At 41.1% G+C, this 24,205-nt stretch overlaps 1 protein-coding gene across 2 annotated transcripts in view; it reads right to left on the bottom strand.

Annotated features, from left to right (window-relative positions):
- The window catches only part of LOC126253437 (eukaryotic translation initiation factor 5B), a 432,003-nt gene that overhangs the window by 253,184 nt on the left and 154,614 nt on the right, over positions 1-24,205 (bottom strand). For both annotated transcript variants that reach the window (XM_049954783.1, XM_049954781.1), the window contains exons 10-11: positions 15,603-15,736; positions 15,297-15,514 (exon numbers count right to left, since the gene is read on the bottom strand). In XM_049954783.1, coding sequence (XP_049810740.1) covers positions 15,297-15,514; positions 15,603-15,736 — 352 coding nt within the window. The remainder of the gene's footprint in view (positions 1-15,296; positions 15,515-15,602; positions 15,737-24,205) is intronic.

Here is a 24,205-nt window from a genome sequence, read left to right as displayed (position 1 = left end):
GAGCTGCATGAGGAAAGAACATCACCTCAGACTAAAGCCTCCCTGATATAAGGTTTCTGTTGATATGACAAAACATAGGAGGCAAAACTGCACATTGCATCCAACACACCCGAAACTATCATGCCTGGTGTTCGTTACGCTGTTCATCAATGAAGGTTGTCAGACTTCAGTCATCACAGAAATAGTTTTTAAATAACAGCTATCACTGTATGACAGGCTAATGATGTTCTTGCCTGAAAATGCTACATTTTGCCACTCAGAGAAGCAGTGCCACAGCAACAAATATAGATGTCTACTTTCTACCCCATGGTTCAATCCATGTATCACTGTTTTAAAAACACACACTGTATGAAAGTCATGGTATGACAAACCCATTTCTCTGAGACTAAATCTTCTAGCCCATTCACTCTCATTCACAGGCCGTTATGATGTGTTCTGACATCACTAAAGCATACTGATACTTGCTTACACATTACCAGACAATTTACCAATGGCCAAGTTTATCGAAACAATGACTATTCCAAGCATACAAAGGAGTATGTCAGGCCTTTACATTTATAATATAAAGTTTTGCTACAACATTGTTCCACAAATTCTCATAGTATGAAATCATTTGGACTATTCTTTTTGTGTGTTGTAATTTTGAAAAACACCAGAAGGTATTCTGTATACCAGTCCTGCTTCAAAACAGTTTCAGAGGTGATCAGCTTACTACTTTTCAAATTACAAACCCTGTAAAAATGTTTTCACCAATGTCTGTCATATATGTGGTTCAGCCTTTGCTATTTGAAATTCTTTATAGAAATGTTAGGAAATGAAATGGTCAAAATGTGCAGAAAAATAGGTGGTGGTTTATTCCACCAGACAAAACAAGAGTACAGAAGGGAGTGAACAAAATCTTAATTCTTTTTTCCCCTATTCAAAGCAGTAATTACAGCAGAGGAGCGAGAGATCCAAAATTGTTTTATTTATAAAATCATTTGGGTTTCTTAATTTCTTAAAAGAATCGGGAGGAGGAGCGGGGGGGGGGGGGGGGGGGGGGTGCACAGTTACAGTTTTCAGATCACATTGTTGACCACTGACCACGAAATGTGTGACCTGGTATATTGTGAAATTCACAACGGAAGAACAAGAATACTCACTTATCAAGAGGATCTGTTATAATACCGAGAAACATCAGTAACTGATCACCTGCCAGCCCCCTTAAGGGGAGTATATATGCCCCATATCTAAACTGTTGAAACTGCAATATTAATGACCCATTATTCCAGAAACTGACAGATAGAGACCTGAAATTTTTTGGAAGTATTGGATAACATACTTGCATGTCCAAAGAAACTTTCAATCATACTTATGAACAACACAGGCACTGCAATATCATATTTATCTGGCAGACACTGGGCAGGCAACTTTGAAGTAAAGTGTCTCCCCTGTATGGAAGTATACGTAATGAATGTACGAGTGCAGGTTGACGACATATGGAAGTTGGGGTCTGGACGTGAGTCATGCTCGGATAGCCTAATCACAAGGCGACCACATTCATGGTTAGAGGGAAATGCAGTTTCGAGCTCCAGCCCAGCACAAATTTTCATTGTCATCATTCTATTATGAAGCTGATGCTTGTCATTATTCGCAAATGTGAATATGTGTCATGTATAAGTTTTCATTTCTACAAGCATATTTTCTTGATATGCAGGTCCAAATGACATTACTGAAAGACTCATTCAAGTTTTGGGTTCAACCATGGAGACACTCGGAAAGAAGATCATGAGCAGCTAAATCTCTATACACTGGTTTAATAGCTCCCATCACTGCAGATGGTATGCTGTTTTTGTGTCTAAATCATTCCTCTGTACCTTTGCCTGAGCTTAACAGTACTTGTGCCATCAATCGGCACCCAGTGGACAAAGATCATGTTAGGTGGAACGATCAGTCCATGACCTGTGGAAGAATGTAGGTCATATGTTGTATCTTATTGCTGTTGCATAATAATGTTGGAGTTAATGTTTTTAGCTGCATCTATTCCATTAGTATTTAGAGTTTATCTATTACCTTTACAACACAACACTTAGAAAGCACTAAATGTATATGGAATACTGCCACTTCTTTTTACACAGTGCATCCAACCTCATAACATGAACATAAAATGATGGAATAAATAGCTGAAAACCATAGCCTTCTAGATTGAATACTTCCAAAGATAGAGATAATTATGTAAATGAATGCAGAACAACAGGATTTTATTACATTTGTACTAATACATCTACATCTACCTACACTCCTCAAGCCAACGTGCAGTGCATAGCAGAGGGTACCCTATACAATTTCTAGCCACTTCACTTCCTGTTCCACCCGCAAATAGAGCAAGGGAAAAATGACTACCCATCTGCCTCCATGTAAGCCCTAATTTTTCGTATCTTACCTTTGTGGTCCCTACGCGTAATGTTGTTGGTTAACAGCAGAACTGTGGGGCAGTCAGTTTACAAAGCCGGTTCTCTAAATTTTCTCAATAGTGTATCACAAAAAGAATGTCTCCTTCTCTTCAGGGATTTCCATCCGAGACCCCAAAGCATCTCCGTAACGCTTATGTGTTGTTCAAACCTACCAGTAATAAATCTAGCAGCCCGCCTCGTAATTGCTTCAATGTCTTTCTTCAATCTGGCCTGCTATGTATCCCAAAAACTTGAGCAGCACTCAAGAATAGATGTGCCAGCATCCTATATGCAGTCTCCATTAAAGGTGAATCCTCTTTTCTAAAATTCTCTCAATAAATTGAAATCGATCATTCGCCTTCCCTACCACAGTTCTCACACGCTCACTCCATTTCGTATCACTTTCAATGTTATGCCCAGATATTTAAATGACTTGGCTGTGTCAAGTAGGACACTAGCACTACTGTATCCAGAAATAAAAGGCTCGTTCTTCCTACTCATCCTCGTTAACTTACATTTTTTCACATTTAGAGCTAGCTACCATTCATTACACCAACTAGAAATTTTGTCCAAGACGTCTTTTATCTTTCTACAGAACACTCAACTTCGATATCTTACAGTACACCACATCAGAAAACAGCAGTGGTCCTATCACACTTCCCTGGGGCACTCCTGACAATGTTCTTGAGTCTGATGAACACCCACCATCAAGGACAATGTACTGGGTTCTATCACCTAAAATGTCTCCGAGCCACTCACATATCTGTGAACTTATTCCATATGCTCATACCTTCGTAAACAGCCAAAATAGGGCACCGTGACAAATGCCTTCAAGAAATCTAGAAATATGACATCTGCCTGTTGCCCTTCATCCATAGTTCGCAGTACATGATGTGAGAAAATGGCAAGCTGAGGTTTGCATGAGCGGTGCTTTCCAAAACCTTGCTGATTTGTCAGCATAAGTCTCAAGAAAGTTTATTATATTTGAACTGAGCATAGCAAATGGAAGTTAAGGATATTGATCTGTAAGTTTGGGGATCTGCTGTTCTACTCTTCTTATACAGGGTGTACATTTTAACTTGACAAACCAGAATAACTCGAAAAATAAGCTTCACATGAAAAATGGGTAGAATCCAAAGTTAATTATTTTCGAGGGGGGCATCTGCTGGTGCTAAAATTAGCCCACCACCCCAGACCCTGGGGATGGGGCGGGAGGCAACTTTAAAATTTCAAATGGGAACCCCCATTTTTTATTGCAGAATCAGATTCTACATAAAAAACTATGTACATTTTGTTTTTAAACATTTGTTTTGATTCTTGGTAGTTGGTGCTGTAATTCAAGAAAATCCATGTTCTTATTTTTGGGTAGAAAATTGTTATGGATAAATAAAATAAATAATTACATTAAATTAAAATAAAATTAAAATAATTAAATTAAAATAAATAATTAAAAGTTGTGTGACCTCATGACCACGAAACAAACAAAACTTATCCGAATCTGCAGAAAAAAATTAGTATTTGGGTCAGCATTTGTAAAACCCTAATTTCTCTCTCTCAAACCACACCCTATGGGGAGAGAGGGAGAGTTTTAGTTTTAGCGAATCAAAATTTACGAAGTAAATAAGTATTTTTTATTTATCTGTAACCATTTTCCATGCAAAAATGAGAACATGGATTTTCTTGAATTACAGCACCAACTACCAAGAATCAAAACAAATGTTTAAGACAAAATGAACATAGTTTTTTTATGTAGAATTTGATTCTGCAATAAAAAATGGGGGTTCCCATTTGAAATTTTAAAGTTGCCTCCCGTCCCACCCCCAGGGGGCTGGGGTAGCGGGCTAATTTTAGCACCAGCAGATGTCCCCCTCGAAAATAATCAACTCTGGATTAAACATATTTTTCGTGTGAAGCTTATTTTTCGAGTTATTCTGGTTTGTCAACATAAATTTTACACACTGTATACTGGAGTCACTTGCACTTTTTTCTAGTCACTTGAGACTTTGTCTGGGTGGAAGATTCATGATAAACAATGGCTAACTAAGGGGCTAATGCTGTAGAGTACTCAGTAAAATTAAATTGGGACTCCATTCAGACCTGGTGATTTATTTGCTTTCAAATCTGCAAGTTGTTTCTCTACACAAGGGATACTTATTCCTATGACGCCCATATGGGAATCTGTCCAATCTTAAATGATGGTGAATAATTTCTTGAACAAGAATTAATTCTGAAGTGATAAATTTTACACTTCCAATTGAAATTATCTGACAAATTATACATCAAACTGTTCAGGATAGATCAAATATTATTAAGATTTGACAACTGGAAAACGTCACTTTCAGACCAGTTGTACCATACTTAGTCCCCTTAAATAACACGAAATGACCGAGCATTAAAAATACTGGAAAACAATTTCAGTGAGCCAGTAAGTGAGATTCCCTTGCATGTAAATGAAAATTTAATGAGCATCTAGAAGGAAGTATTGAAGGCATTGGTGAAGAATGGCAATTTAAGGAAGAGTTTCCCAATTCTGCCCCTAGCATACACATTTTTTTTACAACAACTGATGCGTTCTCTGGAGCAATGATTTACCTCAAATATGTCGACATCGAAGTACAGAGCATCATCAAACTTTTCAAGTAGTATTTTTATTGCTCAAACAGTCCACAGGTATACTGCCAGTTCATAGTGTCTAACGGGCACAATATTTTGGTGATCAGATATGTCACCATCGTCAGGTGTGCTGACGAACTGAGCTCCTAAGTGTGGGCGGCCGATTTAAATCCCCTCCCTCCGCGCCGGCGGTCACGAAGACGTGGGCATCAGAATCTGTAGTAGCGTCGATGTGCTTGCTATGTCTGCCCTGGTCGCCAATTCGTACTTCTTGCTGAGAGTCTTCTTAATTACATTCAATGCCGGGTCCCAAGCCTTGCTGAGATTGTAGCCGTAATCTCGGTTGATAAGATCTTCCCTGGTGCGAATTTCGATAGCCTCCCTTATAACACTGTCCCAATATTTAGAGGTCTGAGCCAGGATCTTGGTACGCTCATAATCCATCTCGTGTTTCTCGGACAAACAGTGCTCTGCTACCGCCGACTTATTTGGATATTTCAGTCGAGTGTGCCTTTGATGTTCTTGGCAACGATCTTCGATGGTGCGTACTGTTTGTCCGATATAAGTCTTCCCACACTCACAGAGAATTTGGTATATGCTGGCCTTCCTCAAACCGAGGTCATCTTTCACACTTCCCACTAATGCCCGTGTTTTATTGGGTGGGCAGAAGATGGTTTTAACTCGGTGTTTCTTTAATATAGGGCCGATTTTTCCCGATAGTGCGCCACTGTACGGAATAAAGGCAGTGGCTACCTCTTCTTCCATGACTTCATCCGGGAAGAAACAAGTAGGTTTCCAATTGGATGACGCCAAGGCTTCCTCCTCTAAGTACTCCATGTACAAATTCGCGACCAACAGCGAGAGTGGGCTGCCCATTGCGACTCCATCCGTTTGCTCATAGTATTCCCCATTAAACAGAAAATACGTTGAGGTCAAGACATGACTAAAGAGTTCGGTGGTCTTTTCGTCAAATTTCTGCCCAATAAGCTCGACTGTCTCTCGTAGAGGCACCCTGGTGAATAGTGAAACAACGTCGAATCTCACTAGGATATCAGTGTCTTTCAGTCTGAAGTTGTCGAGACGTTTCACGAAATCCATGGAATTACGGATATGGTGAGGGCATTTACCTACATAGGGGCTAAGTAATTCACCCAGATATTTTGCCAGCAAGTAAGTAGGTGCCCTAATGTCGCTGACAATCGGGCGCATAGGTAACCCCTTTTTGTGGACCTTAGGGAGTCCATAAAGTCTTGGTGGTACAGGTCCTTGAGGTGACACTTTCTTGGCGTCCCCCTCTGGTAGATCCGCGTCCTTGAGTAGAGCCCTGGTCTTGTTCTCCACCTTCTTCGAGGGGTCAGCTTTGATCTTCCTATAGGAGTCGTCATCTAGGAGGCGCTGCATCTTCTCAATGTAGTCCTTACGGGAAAGAACAATAGCGGCATTGCCTTTGTCAGCAGGTAAGATAACAATCTCAGAGCACTCTCTTAGGTCCCAAATGGCCGCCCTCTCTCTACTGGTAATGTTAGTCTTCATAGGTTTAGTTCTGGTCAGAGCCCGGCATGTTTCCCCACGCACTTCTTCTGCTGCTTCAGTTGGTAATCGCGCTGCAACCTGTTCCACTGCTCTGAAAGTTGAGTCCCTTCTCCAGAACCGAAACCGCCTCATGAGACAGCTCCATGTCAGTGAGATTGATGATCATCTTGCATGGTGCCTCCAGCGATGGTTTATCCGAGAGACGTGAGAATTTTGAATTCTGACGTCCTGTGGCCTTTTTATGTGCAGAATCAGCTGTCGTCCAGGTAACACTATCCATCCAGTCTCAGGTCCACGAATTAAACTGATTGGCCAGTTTAAGATGAAGTTTAAATAGTTCCTGGGAGTTGTATTCAAGGTAGCAGTGAGTAAAGTGCACCCTCTCACGTACCAAGGCAAAGCTGGCCCATCTCTTAATTCTCTTGGCTGCTGCAGAATCGATGTAATGTGTGACCTTAGCAAAGTTCGGCACAATCTGCTCGGTACGACATCTCTTCAGGAATGCAAAAGCACTCAGCAAACGGCATCTTCGGTGGCGCAGCTTGTCAAGTTTCTTCATGCTGCAATACATCTCCTTCCCGTAAAGGTATATGATGTGATTCTTCAGTTTTTCCTGGCGTATTTGTTGCTCGAACACTCCACGGGTATACTGCCGGTTCATAGTGTCCAATGGGCACAATATTTCGGCGATCATTCATATCGCCATCGTCAGGTGTGCTTACGAACTGAGCTCCTAAGGGCGGACAGCCGATTTAAATCCTCTTCCCCCGCAGTCCGCTCTCTTCGCCATCCACGCCCGCGCGCTGGCGGTCGCGAAGACGTGGGCATCTGAATCTGTCGTAGTGTCGGTGTGCTTACTACATCCGCCCTGGTTGCCAGTTCATACTTCTTGCTGAGAGTCTTCTTAATTACATTCAATGCCGGGTCCCAAGCCTTGCTGAGATTGTAGCCACAATCTCAGTTGGTAAGATCTTCCCTGGTGCGAATTTAGATAGCCTCCCTTATAACACTGTCCCAATATTTAGAGGTCTGAATTTACATTGAATGTAATGAAGATGACTCTCATCGACGCTACGACAGATTCTGATGCCCACGTCTTCGCAACTGCCGGCGCACAGGCGCCGACGGCGAAGAGAGCGGCCCGCGGGGGGAGGGGATTTAAATCGGCTATCCGCCCTTAGGAGCTCAGTTCGTAAGCACACCTGACGATGGCAACATGTCTGATCGCCGAAATATTGTGCCCGTTGGACACTATGAACCAGCAGTATACCCGTTAAAGGTTCGAGCAACAAATACGCCGGGAGAAACTGAAAAAAATCACAGTATTTTTATTCATTTCCGACTCCCCTACATGGACTACCTTTCAGTCAAACGTAAATGAAATATTGTGGTTTCAGAATATGTTACGTGATGGAATGATTTGGATTTCAGTTACACAGTTGTTCCAGGAGATTGGGAAGGATAGATTGCTTTTCGTCACACAATACAAGGAGGCATTGAGCTGCAGATGGGGGGAGGTGCGGGGGGGAGGGGGGGGGGGGGGGGGAAGAAAAGGAAAATGAAATGATCATATGGCTTCACTGGCTGAGAGACCCCATTTGTTGTTGTTTGATAGCCTGATACAAGTCTTTTTATTTAACACCACTCCATTGACTAGTAGTAGTTGTTGTTGTTGTTGTTGTTGTTGTTGTTGTGGTCTTCAGTCCGGAGACTGGTTTGATGCAGCTCTCCATGCTACTCTATCCTGTGCAAGCTTCTTCATCTCCCAGTACCTAATGCAACCTACATCCTTCTGAATCTGCTTAGTGTATTCATCTCTTGGTCTCCCTCTATGATTTTTACCCTCCACGCTGCCATCCAATACTAAATTGGTGATCCCTTGATGCCTTACAACATGTCCTACCAACCGATCCCTTCTTCTGGTCAAGTTGTGCCACAAACTTCTCTTCTCCCCAATCCTATTCAATACTTCCTCATTAGTTATGTGATCTACCGATCTAATCTTCAGCATTCTTCTGTAGCACCACATTTCGAAAGCTTCTATTCTCTTCTTGTCCAAACTATTTATCGTCCATGTTTCACTTCCATACATGGCTACACTCCATACAAATACTTTCAGAAATTACTTCCTGACACTTAAATCTATATTCGATGTAAACAAATTTCTCTTCTTCAGAAACGCTTTCCTTGCCATTGCCAGTCTACATTTTATATCCTCTCTACTTCAACCATCATCAGTTATTTTGCTCCCCAAATAGCAAAACTCCTTTACTACTTTAAGTGTCTCATTTCCTAATCTAATTCCCTCAGCATCACCCGACTTAATTCGACTACATGCCATTATCCTCTTTTTACTTTTGTTGATGTTCATCTTATATCCTCCTTTCAAGACTCTATCCATTCCATTCAACTGCTCTTCCAAGTCCTTTGCTGTCTCTGACAGAATTACAATGTCATCGGCGAACCTCAAAGTTTTCATTTCTTCTCCATGGATTTTAATACCTACTCCGAATTTTTCTTTTGTTTCCTTTACTGCTTGCTCAATATACAGATTGAATAACATCGGGGAGAGGCTACAACCCTGTCTTACTCCCTTCCCAACAACTGCTTCCCTTTCATGTCCCTCGACTCTTATAACTGCCATCTGGTTTCTGTACAAATTGTAAATAGCCTTTCGCTCCCTGTATTTTACCTCTGCCACCTTTAGAATTTGAAAGAGAGTATTCCAGTCAACATTGTCAAAAGCTTTCTCTAAGTCTACAAATGCTAGAAACATAGGTTTGCCTTTCCTTAATCTAGCTTCTAAGATAAGTCATAGGTTCAGTATTGCCTCACGTGTTCCAATATTTCTACGGAATCCAAACTGATCTTCCCCGAGGTCCGCTTCTACCAGTTTTTCCATTCGTCTGTAAACAATTCGCGTTAGTATTTTGCAGCTGTGGCTTATTAAACTGATTGTTCGGTAATTTTCACATCTGTCAACACCTGCTTTCTTTGGGATTGGAATTATTATATTCTTCTTGAAGTCTGAGGGTATTTCACCTGTCTCATACATCTTGCTCACCAGATGGTAGCGTTTCATCAGGACTGGCTCTCCCAAGGCCGTCAGTAGTTCTAATGGAATGTTGTCTACTCCCGGGGCCTTGTTTCGACTCGGATCTTTCAGTGCTCTGTCAAACTCTTCACGCAGTATCATATCTCCCATTTCATGTTCATCTATATCTATTTCCATTTCCATAATATTGTCCTCAAGTACATCGCCCTTGAATAGACCCTCTATATACTCCTTCCACCTTTCTGCCTTCCCTTCTTTGCTTAGAACTGGGTTGCCATCTGAGCTCTTGATATTCACGCAAGTGGTTCTCTTCTCTCCAAAGGTCTCTTTAATTTTCCTGTAGGCAGTATCTATCTTACCCCTAGTGAGATAAGCCTCTACATCCTTACATTTGTCCTCTAGCCATCCCTGCTTAGCCATTTTGCACTTCCATTGCATTGCATTGCATTGCATTGCATTGACTAGTGTACTGATGAAAATGAGACCCAACTATGAGAATGCTAAAAATATTGAGCTACTGGGCAAAGTCCTTCTCCCTTATCTCTGCTTGCTCAGGTTTTCAGCATGCCCATCTGTGACTCAATGCTTCCTCTACCTGGTGAGTAGCAATTTATCCTTCCCAATTATTATTCCATCCTGGATCTTCCACTGTTTGACACATGTAACTGAATTATCACTGAAGTAATATCAATATATTTGTGTAAATAGTGTTTTCAGCTTCAACATAACATCTACCGAACATCGGTGTCTTAAACAACAGATACCTGCTAAAATCAAGTGGCAACATAAGCAGAAAGATAAGATGAAAGTAAAGATGCTAACTGCCAAAATAGGTGATAACTGAAACTTCCATATAACAAATACAATAGAGTAGGAAGTTCCTGCAATTCATGTGTGACAGTGGTAGATTTAAGATACACAGGAATTTTTAATTCTTGATTTGGCACCACTAGCAGAGAAGATAATGAAAATTGTTGCTCAACTGATGGCATTTACTGAGCACAGACTCTGGTCAGTTGAGTTTGCTTCTCCGTTATACTTTGATATGTCAGCTACCAAAGAGCATGGAAAAATTACATAATGATTATGGATACAAGAAATCACCACCTGAGTCTTTGTAGATGTTAAAAGAAGATTAGAGAAACAAGGCAAAGATACAGGGGATCCAGCAAAGGAGTGCCTGATTTCAAAATTAAGCATCTCGAAAACTAATATCAATAGACAAGTGCAAGAAATGGTATGTTTATTGTGAGAGCTGTAAGAATTTTGTACAGCAGTTATACAGAAGTTTTGAAACAGTTCAATGGCACTGTAACTGCAATAAGTAGTGTCTATAAATCATGCGCTGCAGTTAAGAGTGATCAGTTCCACCACTGAAACACGAAAGGAGGTTAGCGTACCAAAGGAAAAGGTTGAAATTGTGCATTCCACTGAACAGCGCGTTTTTCTGGTACTGGAATACCACATGTTAGAGCACAGTCCTTCAGCAACAAGGTGCAGTGTTTAGACAATTTAATGTTGCAAATGGACCCGGAGCAAAAACCATTTCCGAGATCTTCTCCAAATTATAATGGACAGGCAGTGCAGCTGATAACTAGCAGGGAATTATGGCCCCAGCCAAACAGTAGTTATTGCTAAAAATTTCACCACAGTTGTAATTATAAAGAAATATGATGATGATGATTTTGGAAGGCAGTGCTCAACATCATGGTCATCACTGCTCTGATGAAAAGTCAGCATGCCATTCTCATTGGGGGAGGAGCACTGGAGGGAGGGGGGACATGAAGGCTGCATCCACATGCATTAAACTCCAGCAGTTCACAAATTTCAGAACCCATATAACACTTGTGTCAGTGTTAGTGAAGATGGTGGGCAGATCTCCAGCCAAACCAAGGGCTGACCTGATGCCAGTATATACGACACAATTAGCCAAAATATCCCAAACCGAAACAATTGACAGGAATGGGGGAAAGAAATACAGTAGAAGAAGAATGGGTAGCTTTGAGGGATGAAGTATTGAAGGCAGCAGAGGGTCAAGTAGGTAAAAAGACAAGGGCTAGTAGAACTCCTTGGGTAACAGAAGAAATATTGAATTTAATTGATGAAAGGAGAAAATATAAAAATGCAGTAAATGAAGCAGACAAAAAGGAATACAAACGTCTCAAAAATGACATCGACAGGAAGTGCAAAATGGCTAAGCAGGGATGGCTAGAGGACAAATGTAAGGATGTAGAGGCATATCTCACTAGGGGCAAGATAGATACTGCTTACAGGAAAATTAAAGAGACCTTTGGAGAGAAGAGAACCACTTGTATGAATATCAAGAGCTCAGATGGAAACCCAGTTCTAAGCAAAGAAGGGAAAGCAGAAAGGTGGAAGGAGTATATAGAGGGTCTATACAAGGGCAATGTACTTGAGGACAATATTATGGAAATGGAAATAGATATAGATGAACTGCGTGAAGAGTTTGACAGAGCACTGAAAGATCTGAGTCGAAACAAGGCCCCTGGAGTAGACAACATTCCATTAGAACTACTGACGGCCTTGGGAGAGCCAGTCCTGACGAAACCCTACCATCTGGTGAGCAAGATGTATGAGACAGGTGAAATACCCTCAGACTTCAAGAAGAATATAATAATTCCAATCCCAAAGAAAGCAGGTGTTGACAGATGTGAAAATTACCGAACAATCAGTTTAATAAGCTACAGCTGCAAAATACTAACGCGAATTGTTTACAGACGAATGGAAAAACTGGTAGAAGCCGACCTCGGGGAAGATCAGTTTGGATTCCGTAGAAATATTGGAACACGTGAGGCAATACTGAACCTATGACTTATCTTAGAAGCTAGATCAAGGAAAGGCAAACCTATGTTTCTAGCATTTGTAGACTTAGAGAAAGCTTTTGACAATGTTGACTGGAATACTCTCTTTCAAATTGTAAAGGTGGCAGGGGTAAAATACAGGGAGCGAAAGGCTATTTACAATTTGTACAGAAACCAGATGGCAGTTATAAGAGTCGAGGGACATGAAAGGGAAGCAGTAGTTGGGAAAGGAGTGAGACAGGGTTGTAGCCTCTCCCCGATGTTATTCAATCTTTATATTGAGCATGCAGTAAAGGAAACAAAAGAAAAATTTGGAGTAGGTATTAAAATCCATGGAGACGTAATAAAAACTTTGAGGTTTGCCAAATGACATTGTAATTCTGTCAGAGACAGCAAAGGACTTGGAAGAGCAGTTGAACAGAATGGATAGTGTCTTGAAAGGAGGATATAAGATGAACATCAACAGAAGCAAAACGAGGATAATGGAATGTAGTCGAATTCAGTTGGGTGATGCTGAGGGAATTAGATTAGGAAATGAGACACTTAAAGTAGTAAAGGAGTTTTGCTATTTGGGGAGCAAAATAACTGATGATGGTTGAAGTAGAGAAGATATAAAATGTAGACTGGCAATGGCAAGGAAAGCGTTTCTGAAGAAGAGAAATTTGTTTACATCGAATATAGATTTAAGTGTCAGGAAGTCATTTCTGAAAGTATTGGTATGGAGCATGTCCATGTATGGAAGTGAAACATGGACGATAAATAGTTTGGACAAGAAGAGAATAGAAGCTTTCGAAATGTGGTGCTACAGAAGAATGCTGAAGGTTAGATGGGTAGATCACATAACTAATGAGGAGGTATTGAATAGGCTTGGGGAGAAGTTTGTGGCACAACTTGACTAGAAGAAGGGATCGGTTGGTAGGACATGTTCTGAGGCATCAAGGGATCACCAATTTAGTATTGGAGGGCATGGTGGAGGGTAAAAATCGTAGAGGGAGACTAAGAGATGAATACACTAAGCAGATTCAAAAGGATGTAGGTTGCAGTAGGTACTAGGAGATGAAGGTTGCACAGGATAGAGTAGCATGGAGAGCTGCATCAAACCAGTCTCAGGACTGAAGACCACAACAACAACATCCCAAACCGAAAGTGGCATACCACGAAGTTCACAGAGTAGTGGATCCTCCTGTCAGAGGAGCAAACTGTGTGTTCAACAATTATGTCCTAAGCACAATCTGGTGTGCAGCACTTCTTTCCTTTGGTGCTATTTGCACAAAGTCTGCCACGCCTGTGGGAACAATTAGAGTGACTGCAGTTTGTTTCCGCCACCTCCAACCATTCAGTTTCCCACTGATGCACGATGTATTTGTTGGGTAATGACATGATAGTATGCAAAGAGACAGCACATTGATGAACAATACCATCCCAGCATGCTTTTTTGGGTGCTCTGTCGGCCATGTCATTTCCCTGTATCCCAATGCATCCAGGTACCCAGTAAAAGATCACCTCCTTTCCACGGCATTGGAGCAGATGTAAGGAATCGTGTACGAGTTGAATGAACTGGTCTACTGGATACATTTGGGGGACCTCTTGTAGCACACTGAGCCAAGTCAGAACAGATGAGAAACCTCGCACTGTGATGCTTGTGAAGCCACTCCTGTGCTGTCATAATGCCATGTAACTCTGCATCACAGTTTGTGAATTGGATCAGGAGGCATACTTTGAATACCCTGTGAGGTAAAACAGCTGAACAACAAAGGGCATTCTCTTTCTGGGATGCATCCATATAGACAATGCTACATGGTGGTACATACTTGGAACAGAAGACAACAGAGTTGTCAACACATAACCTGGAGTACAAGTTTTCCTGTACTGTATCAAGGTTAAGATCGCTTTGGGCTTCTGAAGATGCCAAGGCGGGAATCTGTTCCATCTCTGGCTGCATAATCGGAGGTCTGATGTATCCAGATTCTTGAAACAGTCAGTGGCAGTGGCCAGTCCCCAGCCTAGGAAACCTGGTCACCAGGGTACAAGGGCTATTTTGAACAATGAATGAATGTCGGCCCAAGTTCTGAAAGCAGCAGGGGTAAACATTTAAGAACATGTTGCTGAAATATTTTTCTACAAGTACTTTAAGTTTCTATCACTTCTGGGCAGTTATGGAATGTATTTTACAAAGGTGCATTAAGGTACATTTATTACAGATCAAGGACAACTGTCACAGTACAATGATTCACTTTCAACAGCAAAGGTTTTCTGAGTGAGCAAAAATCTTCTGAACATGCAATGAAAATAAATCAGTAACAAATCAAATGCGATGAACTGACGCGAAGGAACCTGCCATAGCTTATGTTGACTCTGTGGTTATGATGCTTTGAATGAAAAAGCTGATGATAGATGCAGGTGGAAAATGCTGAAAGGGAGCAAGTAATGAGGAAGAGAACAGCTAACTTGCCATATATTTACCCTATTGTTGAGCAGTTGTCTGCCTGGTTTGTTACCTGAGTCAGGAGGAGAAGAGCCTTACTCAGATGGACAATGAAGTGGGTCAGAGTATATAGAAATACAGAGTATTATAGAGCATTCTAAAGTAGAAATATGATGGGAACATATGTCAACACACACAAGTAATAACACAAATAATAAAATCCGCATTCACTTCCTATTAATTTAATGTGTTTCTATATAAAACTTGTCCATATCAAAGATACCACAGAATCGTTCTTTGCTAACTGAGACAGCTTTCTATTGAATTCCACTTGAACACCAAACGCAACATAACCTTTTTTTATAGTAAGTCTAGAATCTTATAAAAAAGTTCACCCAGTTAACATTATCACTAACCTGTCAATTTTGTTTAGTGCTACAATGAACGGTGTCTTCTTGTTTTTCAGCAAATTGATTGATTCAATTGTCTGTGGTTCAAGCCCATGCATGATATCAACAACTAGAATTGCTATATCACACAGTGAGGAACCACGACTTCGTAAATTGCTGAAAGACTCGTGTCCTGGTGTATCAATGATGAGGAGACCTGGTATCTTCAATTCCGTCTCAGAGAACTGAAATTTTTATTTCCATTATACACATGGACAAATACAAGTAGATGTGATAAATTTCAAGAATATTTGAAATATACATCAAACATACCCCTTTAACATGTTTGGTCTGTTCCTTAATTGCATCAATAGGGACATTTGTTGCACCTATTTGCTGAGTAATTCCTCCAGCTTCTCCATCTTGCACATTTGTACGTCGTAATTTGTCAAGAATCTTTGTTTTGCCTGGAAGAAAATGGGTTATATTATAAAACCTAATGCAAAGGAGTAAGATGAAACTATGTGCATTTAATAATTGCAGATATGTGAGTCCCCTAAAATACAAAGACACTATTCAATTTCACACACACACACACACACACATATTATATATATATATATATATATATATATATATATATATATATATATATATATATATATTAGAGGGAAACATTCCACGTAGGAAAAATATATCTAAAAACAAATATGATGTGACTTACCAAATGAAAGTGCTGGCAGGTCGACAGACACACAAACAAACACAAACATACACACAGAATTCAAGCTTTCGCAACAAACTGTTGATTCATCAGGAAAGAGGGAAGGAGAGGGAAAGGCGGAAGGATGTGGGTTTTAAGGGAGAGGGTAAGGAGTCATTCCAATCCCGGGAGCAGAAAGACTTACCTTAGGGGGAAAAAAGGACGGGTATACACTCGCGCGCGCACACGCACACACGCACACACACATCCATCCACACATATACAGACACAAGCAGACATATTTAAAGACCAAATATGTCTTTAAATATGTCTGCTTGTGTCTGTATATGTGTGGATGGATATGTGTGTGCGTGGGAGTGTATACCCGTCCTTTTTTCCCCCTAAGGTAAGTCTTTCCGCTCCCGGGATTGGAATGACTCCTTACCCTCTCCCTTAAAACCCACATCCTTTCGTCTTTCCCTCTCCTTCCCCTCTTTCCTGATGAGGCAACAGTTTGTTGCGTAAGCTTGAATTTTGTGTGTGTGTTTGTGTTTCTTTGTGTGTCTATCGACCTGCCAGCGCTTTCGTTCGGTAAGTCACATCATCTTTGTTTTTAGATATATTTTTCCCACGTGGAATGTTTCCCTCGGCGTTTGGGGAGGAAAGGTCAATATTTTAAACAGTGATAGTATAAGCAATTCTGAACAAAAAATGTTATATGAACATTGGTCTGCAATGCTTCATTAAGGAGGTATGGGTATTGAAAGGAACTTTAATTCTGCAAAATTGATGTGCACAACAGGAACGTATACGCAATACAACTGGACCGTAACATGATTTTCTTGCAAACAATGCACAGGCACATGCCATGTTTATGCTATGCAACCTGTAACGTATTATGGTCATGTGACATACGTAGTACAATCACCCGTTGTTTACGCAGTTGTGCCGGGTAAGCCGCATTGTGTAGCGTACCAGTGATGGATTGATTAGCTGTGTAGTGTGTTAACTGGCCTCCAAGTTCACCTGACCTTACACCTTTAGATTTCTGTTTATGGGGTTGGATGAAATCCGAGGCGCAGGAAGTGAAGGCAAATAAATGAGATGAACTGCTTCGTCGCATCATGAACGCTGCTGGATTGATTAGGAACCAATCACAGGCATTTGAAGAAGCAGCACAACATGTTATCCCTAGAGCTCAAAAGTGCATTGACGTTCATGGTGGGATATTCGAACCTGTTCTGCGAACTGTACAAAATCTATAACGTAAGTCTTAGAGACGTTTGGAAAAGACGTGGCACATCTTTTTCAACTGAATACATGTACTGTGTATCAGACAGACTCAAACTCAGGACGTTCACCCTTGCCAGGCAAGTGGCAGAAGTAAAGCTATGGCGGCAGGTCGTGAGTAATGCTCAGTCGGCGAAAGGCAAATGCTCCCAGTTTGAGACTCAGTCTGGCACATAGTTTTAAACTGCATTGAAGTTTCAAAGTGAGCACTGCTTGTCCATGCATGGCACTATAACCACACAACACACCCCTGCAGCCCAATGAGAGTTAAACTGTATGGCAGCCCCAGAGCCCTTATCCATAAAGCAAGTTTCGGTCTGGAACTGCAAGAGGTGGGTTCAAAAATTTGGGTGACAAAAGAGGGCAGCGCACCAATGGGCTATGTATGGGAGTTGATGTAACAGTTCTATTCCAGAATGTTTGAGAATTTCTCAAATGTGCCCTTATCCTGTTAATAGTTTACACTTCATCAGAGTATATGACAAGATGCATGGATCAGCATACTTTCAGAAATGAATTACAGTGGATCAAAGTAACATGGAAGCAACAAAATAATGGAAAATCCAGGATGGAATGTAACAAGATAATGAAAAGGATAGGTGCTACTCACCATATAGCAGAGATGCTGAGTCGCAGATAGGCACAACAAGAAGACTGTCACAAAATGAGCTTTTGGCCAACAACGTCTTTGTTGAAAGTAGACAAAACACATACACACAAAGTGCAACCCACACACAGGCTCTAACAGACATACACAAACAAAGTGCAACTCGCACACAGATGACCACTGTCTCTAGCAGCTGAAGCCAGACTACAAACACAGCACGTGATGGGAGAAGTAATCAGGTGGGGTAAGGAGGAGGCTGGGGCAGGGAGGGAGAAGATAGCAGAGTAAAGGTGGGGAACTGTGAAGCGCAGATAGAGGGAGCAAGCAGGGAAGAGGTGAAGGGAGTGTAGGACAGCCAGGTGCAGTCGGGAGGTCAGACAGAGGGCAGAGGAGAGAAGCTGAGGGATAGAGGAAAAGGACAGAAATAATAACACTGGGTGCATTGGTGGAATAGAGGGCTGTGTAGTGCTGGAATAGGAACAGGGAAGGGGCTAGATGGGTCAGGACAATGACTAATGAAGGTTGAAGCCATGAGGGTTACAGAAACGTAAAATATATTGTGGGGAGAGTTCCCACTTGCACAGTTCAGAAAAAACTGGTGTTGGTGGGAGGGATTCAGATGACACAGGCTGTGAAGCAGTCACTGAAATGAAGAAAGTCATGTTGGGAAGTTTGCTCAGCAACAGGATGGTCCAATTGTTTCTTTGCCACAGTTATTTGGTTGCCATCAATGCGGACAGACAGCTTGTTGGTTGTCACACCCATATAGAATGCAGAACAGTGGATGCAGCTTAGCCTGTATATCAAATGACTGGTTTCACAGGTAGCTCTGTCATTGATGAAATGGGTGAAGTTTGTGACTGGATTGGAGAAGATGGTGGTGGGAGGATGTATGGGGCAGGTCTTGCATCTAGGTCCATTACAGGGATATAAGCCATGAGGCAAGGGGTTGGGAGCAGGGGTTGTGTAGAGATGGACGAGGATATTGTGTACGTTCGGTGGGCAGTGGACTATCACTGGGGAAGGAGTGGGAAGGATAGTAGGTAGGACATTTCTCATTTCAGGGCCCAACAAAGGTAGTCAAAACCCTGGTGGAGAATGTAATTCTGGTGCTCCAATCCTGGGTAGTACTGAGACATGAGGGATACAATCCTCTGTGGCTGGACAGCGGGACTTACCAGTGAGTTGTGTGTGATTGGAAAGATAAGGCATGGGAGATCTGTTTTTGCAAAAGGTCGGGAGGGCAATTACGGTCTGCTAAGTCCTCAGAGAGGCCTTAGGTATATTTTGAGAGGGACCACTTGTCACTGCAGATGTGACAGCCATGGGTGGCTAGGTTGTATGGAAGGGACTTCTTGGCATGGGATGGGTGGCAGCTGTCAACGTGGAGGTACTGCTGGTGTTTGGTAGGTTTGATATGGACAGAGGTACTGATGCAGCCATCTTTGAGGTGGAGGTCAACATTAAGAAACATGGCTTTTTGTGTTGAGTAGGACCACGTGAAATGAATGGGGGAAGGTGTTGAGATTCTGGAGGAATGTGGACAGGGTGTCCTCACCCTCGATCCAAATCACAAAGACATCATCAATGAATCTGAACCAGGAGAAGGGCTTAGGATTCTGGGTGTTTAGGAAAGATTCCTCTAGAAGGTCCATGAACAGGTTAGCATAGGATGGTGCCATGCTGGTGCCTGTAGATGTACTCTGAATTTGTTTGTAGGTAATGCCTTCAAAGGAGAAGTAATTGTGGGTGAGGATTAGTTGGTCAAGGTGACTAGGAAGGAAGTTGTTGGTTTGGAATCTGTCAGGCATTGGGAAAGGTAGTGTTCAATAGTGGGAAGGTAATGGCCATTAGGCATGTTAGTGTAAAGGGAGGTGGCATCAATAGTGATGAGCAGGCACCGTGTGGTGAAGGAACTGTCATGAGTCAGTGGAGGAAATGGTTGGTATCTTTTATACACGAGGGTAGATTGCAGGTAATAGGCTGTAGGTGTTGGTCTATGAGAGCAGAGATTCTCTCAGTGGAGGCACAGTAACCGGCCACAATGGGTGGTTGGGTTTATGGACTTCAGGAAGCATGTAGAAGGTAGCAGCAGAAGGAGAGGTGGTGGTGAGGAGAGAGATGGACTCCAGGAAGAGGTTCTGGGATGGGCCTAAGGATCTGAGGAGAGACTGGAGATCCTACTGGATTCCTGGATTGAGGTCATTGTGGCAAGGTTTGTAGTTGGATGTATCTTATGGCTAGTGAAGTCCTTCTGTGAGGTAATCCTTGAGGTTCAAAACAACAGCAGTGGAGCCTTTGTCAGCAGGTAAGATCATAAAGTCGGGATCAATTTTTAGATGGTGGATAGCTGTTCTTACTGCAGATGTAAGATTAATTTGCATGAGGTGAGGCAAGGTTCTAGGTTAAGAAATTCTGTAAAGTTAACAGTGGGTGATTTGGGGGCAGTGGGGGGTGTTTCACAGTTGGATGGAGGAGTAAACCGAGCCAGGCAGGGTTCAACATTGGTCATTGGTTGTGTCTGATCGGTGGGGTCAGTGGCAAAGAAGTTTTTCCACTGGAAGGACTGGGAGAAGGAAAGATCTTTAACAAGTCCTACATGATTGAATCTGGTAGTGAGGCAAAAGGTGAGGCTTTTGGAGAGGGCTGATATTTCTGTGGGGCCAAGGTTTTTGGAGGAAAGGTTCATGACTGTGTTTGAGGTCTCTCTGGGTTCTGGATTCTGTGTGATGGTGGGAGTGAGTTTTGGAGAGTGGGTTTTTGAGATAGGGTTTGTCAGCTATGAGGGGTGTGGAGGAGATTTCGAGGTTATTGTAGATGTGGTAGGCAGTGGTAGCCCAAGGTGGAAGAAGGAAGTGAGCAGGATGGAGTATTTTTTGAGGTGGCATTGCGCATGTTGCTCTAGTTCCTAGAGGGCAAGAGTTTCACTGTGTGTTGTGGGATTCAGGAATATGGGATTGCATACCAGGAGAACTCCACAGATGGAGAGAAGGTATTGCAAGGAGGTGTGGGCTTGACTGATATGGTTTTGCAGAACTATGTCGGTGAGGGCTATGGATTGGCAGAATCTGAACAAATGGAGGTCATTGTGGAAGGAAGAGTGGCAGCCAGAGATTGGTCATTTGATGCCAAGCCATATGGGCAGATACCATGAGCCAAGCAGCAACGCAGAAACACTATGTGGGACTGGGTTCTGGCTAGGGATAAGGAAACTTTTCTGTGTTGACATATATGGCAGGAGCAAGGATCCATGGTGGTGGAAAAAATGCTAAAAAATACTTAAGTAACAGAATTACATCTGAAAAATTTGCAAAAATACACCCAAATACAAGTGAAAAATCATGAAAAGTGTGAAACAGATGAAATATGGGGAAACAAGATGAAATCTGATGGAGCACATAGACAGTGAAAGATGAAATGCCAACTAAAATTTGCGTGAAGTCACAAAGAGATCAAAGAAAAAATATAAATAAAAAGAACGCTTACTGTAGGCTGCAGATCTGTGGATGGATAAGTGTGAAGAAGGGGAATGACAGATGTGACAGGATTACATGAAATTAGTAGGTGCAAACTCAAAATATACTGAGGGTCTCAGTGAGGACTCTGCCTACCGTAATTACACTCCCAACCTTGCACAAAAATAGATATCCCATGCCTTATCTTTCCAGTCACCCAACACCTCCAAAGTCAGACAGTCTGGCCACAGAAGAGCATATCCCTTGTGACTCAGTACCACCCAGAGTTTTGACTCTCCGCCAGAGTTTCTACTACCTCTTTGTCGTGCCCTGAAATGAAAAATGTCCTACCCACTCTCCTTCCCACCCCTCCCACAGTGGTATTCTGCCGCCCACCAAATCTATACAATATCCTCATCCATCCCAACCAACCCCTTGCCTCATGGCTCATAACCTTGTAATAGACCTATCTCATGCATCCTCCCACCACCACCTACTTCAGTTGTCATGGATCTGGGAGATGTTATTTTTTTTACCGTATTTGTCGATACCGAATTGTAAATGTTTTCTTATATTTTTTGTCAGAATTTATTATAATTTGCCTTATTATATGTTAATTTACTTCTGTTTTTGAGAGTGAAAGCATATTGATTACTATTAGAAAATGTATCGAAGAACAGCAAAGAGACTGATTACAAGTGGAAGCTTGTGTGTTGCGTAAAACATCTTTGACGCTGGAGTCGTCTTTGACTATAGTCAGTCGGCAGTGAACTCTTGGTGTGTGTTGACGGTAGAACAATGTCAAGGTCGCCGTCATAAATAATTTTGAATTATGTTACTTTTTTTAGTATGAACTATAAAAAGAAACTACATTTGAAGAAATGGCATTTGAAACACCAAAATGAGGCAAACACGTTGAACCACGTCTTTTCTGCAGCTGACAAAGATGCATTGTGGAATCATACTTAGACAACTGAAGCCAAGACTAATATCGCCTTCCAAACGTCTAACGGAAAAGGTACTGTCACGAAATATGGCAAATTTAAGTAAATAAAAAATAGTGACTATATTTTCAACTTGTGTCTCAGCCGGGATACAATATTTCAACTGGGGACTGTAGCCGGGATATTGTGTTCACGAGATCTTCAACAGTGCTACGAGGAAGAAAATTTTTGTGTGTTAATACCAGTTTCTTCAGAATGTGTGTTACAGTATTTGTGTTCATCGGGAAGTAAAAGTTTTGAGAAGAAATGTTTCGGCAAAAAATATAATTTTCGACAGAAGAAAATACTTCAAGAATTTTGGTCAACAATCACATGGATGGAAAACGTGGATTTGCAACAGCAGAAGAGTGTTCTAGATAAGTCACGAAACCCTCGTATTTTGTTAAAACAATATTTTTATCTTGTTTTGTATTGTTGTGTATAAATTTTTGTTCTTCACAATGACTTATGAGATTTTCGAGAGTATTGTGCCGAAAGTAGTAATTTAATAGACTTCGAAAATCAGGACAGGTCAAATGAAACAGAAAGAACCGATCAATTTGATTTAAAAAATTTTCTTGTAAATTTCACGAAAGATATTAAACAATCAGTTGACGACAATAAGACTTACTGGGATGAAAAAATTGATAACATTTTGTTGCAAGTCCAAGCAGTCAATACCCAAGTGGGTGATATTTCGAACAGAGTTGGCAGTGTTGAGGAAAAAATTGAATCTGTGGAAGCAAAAGTAAATGAAATTGATGCTAAATTGAGCGGTGAAATTAATACTGTAAAAAATGAGTTACTGGTAGATAGGGAAAGAAATTTAATTGAATTTAATGAGATAAAAGGGGAAATTAAAAATTTGGATGAGAACACAAAAGTTTTAGTAAAAAATGTACAACAAGAAACTGACAATCGTTTGGTTACTCTAGAAAAAAAATAGAGTGCAATGATTTAGAAAACAAAAAATCTGTCAGAGAACTTAGCGAAAAACTTGAAAGTTTTGACATTGAATTTCAAAGCAAAAATCACAATGTCAACACATGCAATCTTGTATCTAATATTCCAGTGAAGCACTTTTCGGTAGATGGACCCTTACATCCCGTTGATTTTATACAGTATTGTAAGGATTGTTTTTTACCTCACTCATCAGATGATATGAAAATTAAATTTGTGAAAAAATTCTTGGAAGGGGAAGCTTTGACTTGGGCAAACCAGATTGTAACTTTGGGGATGACCTTTTCAGAATTTGAATCAAAATTTCTGGAAAATTTTTGGGATGATCTTAAACAAACTAGAATCAAAAGTGAATTTTTGAATGGGAGAAACTATAGAGAATCAGATGGGAACATGAAACAATTTTGCAAAAGTGAACTTCAAAAACTTACTCATTTAACAAAACCTTTGGATGACTTGATCAAAATTGATACCTTAAAGAGAAGATTGCCATCAGCAATGCAGTTGAGTTTAGTTCATTGTCCTGATAGTAATGTAGAGCAGTTTCTCAATTATATTGAAAAGTTGGATAGGGTAACAACAAGAACACACAATGGGTTTACTCAGAAAGGTAATGGTCAAAATTGGGGAAATGACAACTTTCAAAAAAGGGAACAAAACAATCATCATGGTGTCAGTCAAAATTCATGCAGATATAACAATTTTCAAAAGAGGGACCATAATTTTTATCCAAAACAAGAACAACATTTTCGCGGAAATAATCAACAAAATAGAGAACACTTTGGGGATCAAAATCACAGAAATTTTGTTAGAGATCAGTACAATAGAAACTACCAACAATCAGGTAATGTTTGGCATAGGAATGGGAACAGAACCACAATCAGCAGTTCAAACAGGAACCAGAAATAAAAAACGAGTAGACGCCCCCTTGAAGGTCC

The sequence above is a fragment of the Schistocerca nitens genome, chromosome 4, assembly GCF_023898315.1.
Source record: "Schistocerca nitens isolate TAMUIC-IGC-003100 chromosome 4, iqSchNite1.1, whole genome shotgun sequence".
Classification (NCBI taxonomy): domain Eukaryota; kingdom Metazoa; phylum Arthropoda; class Insecta; order Orthoptera; family Acrididae; genus Schistocerca; species Schistocerca nitens.
Note: the sequence above shows the minus strand (reverse complement) of the source record. Positions and strands in the feature narration are given on the sequence as shown.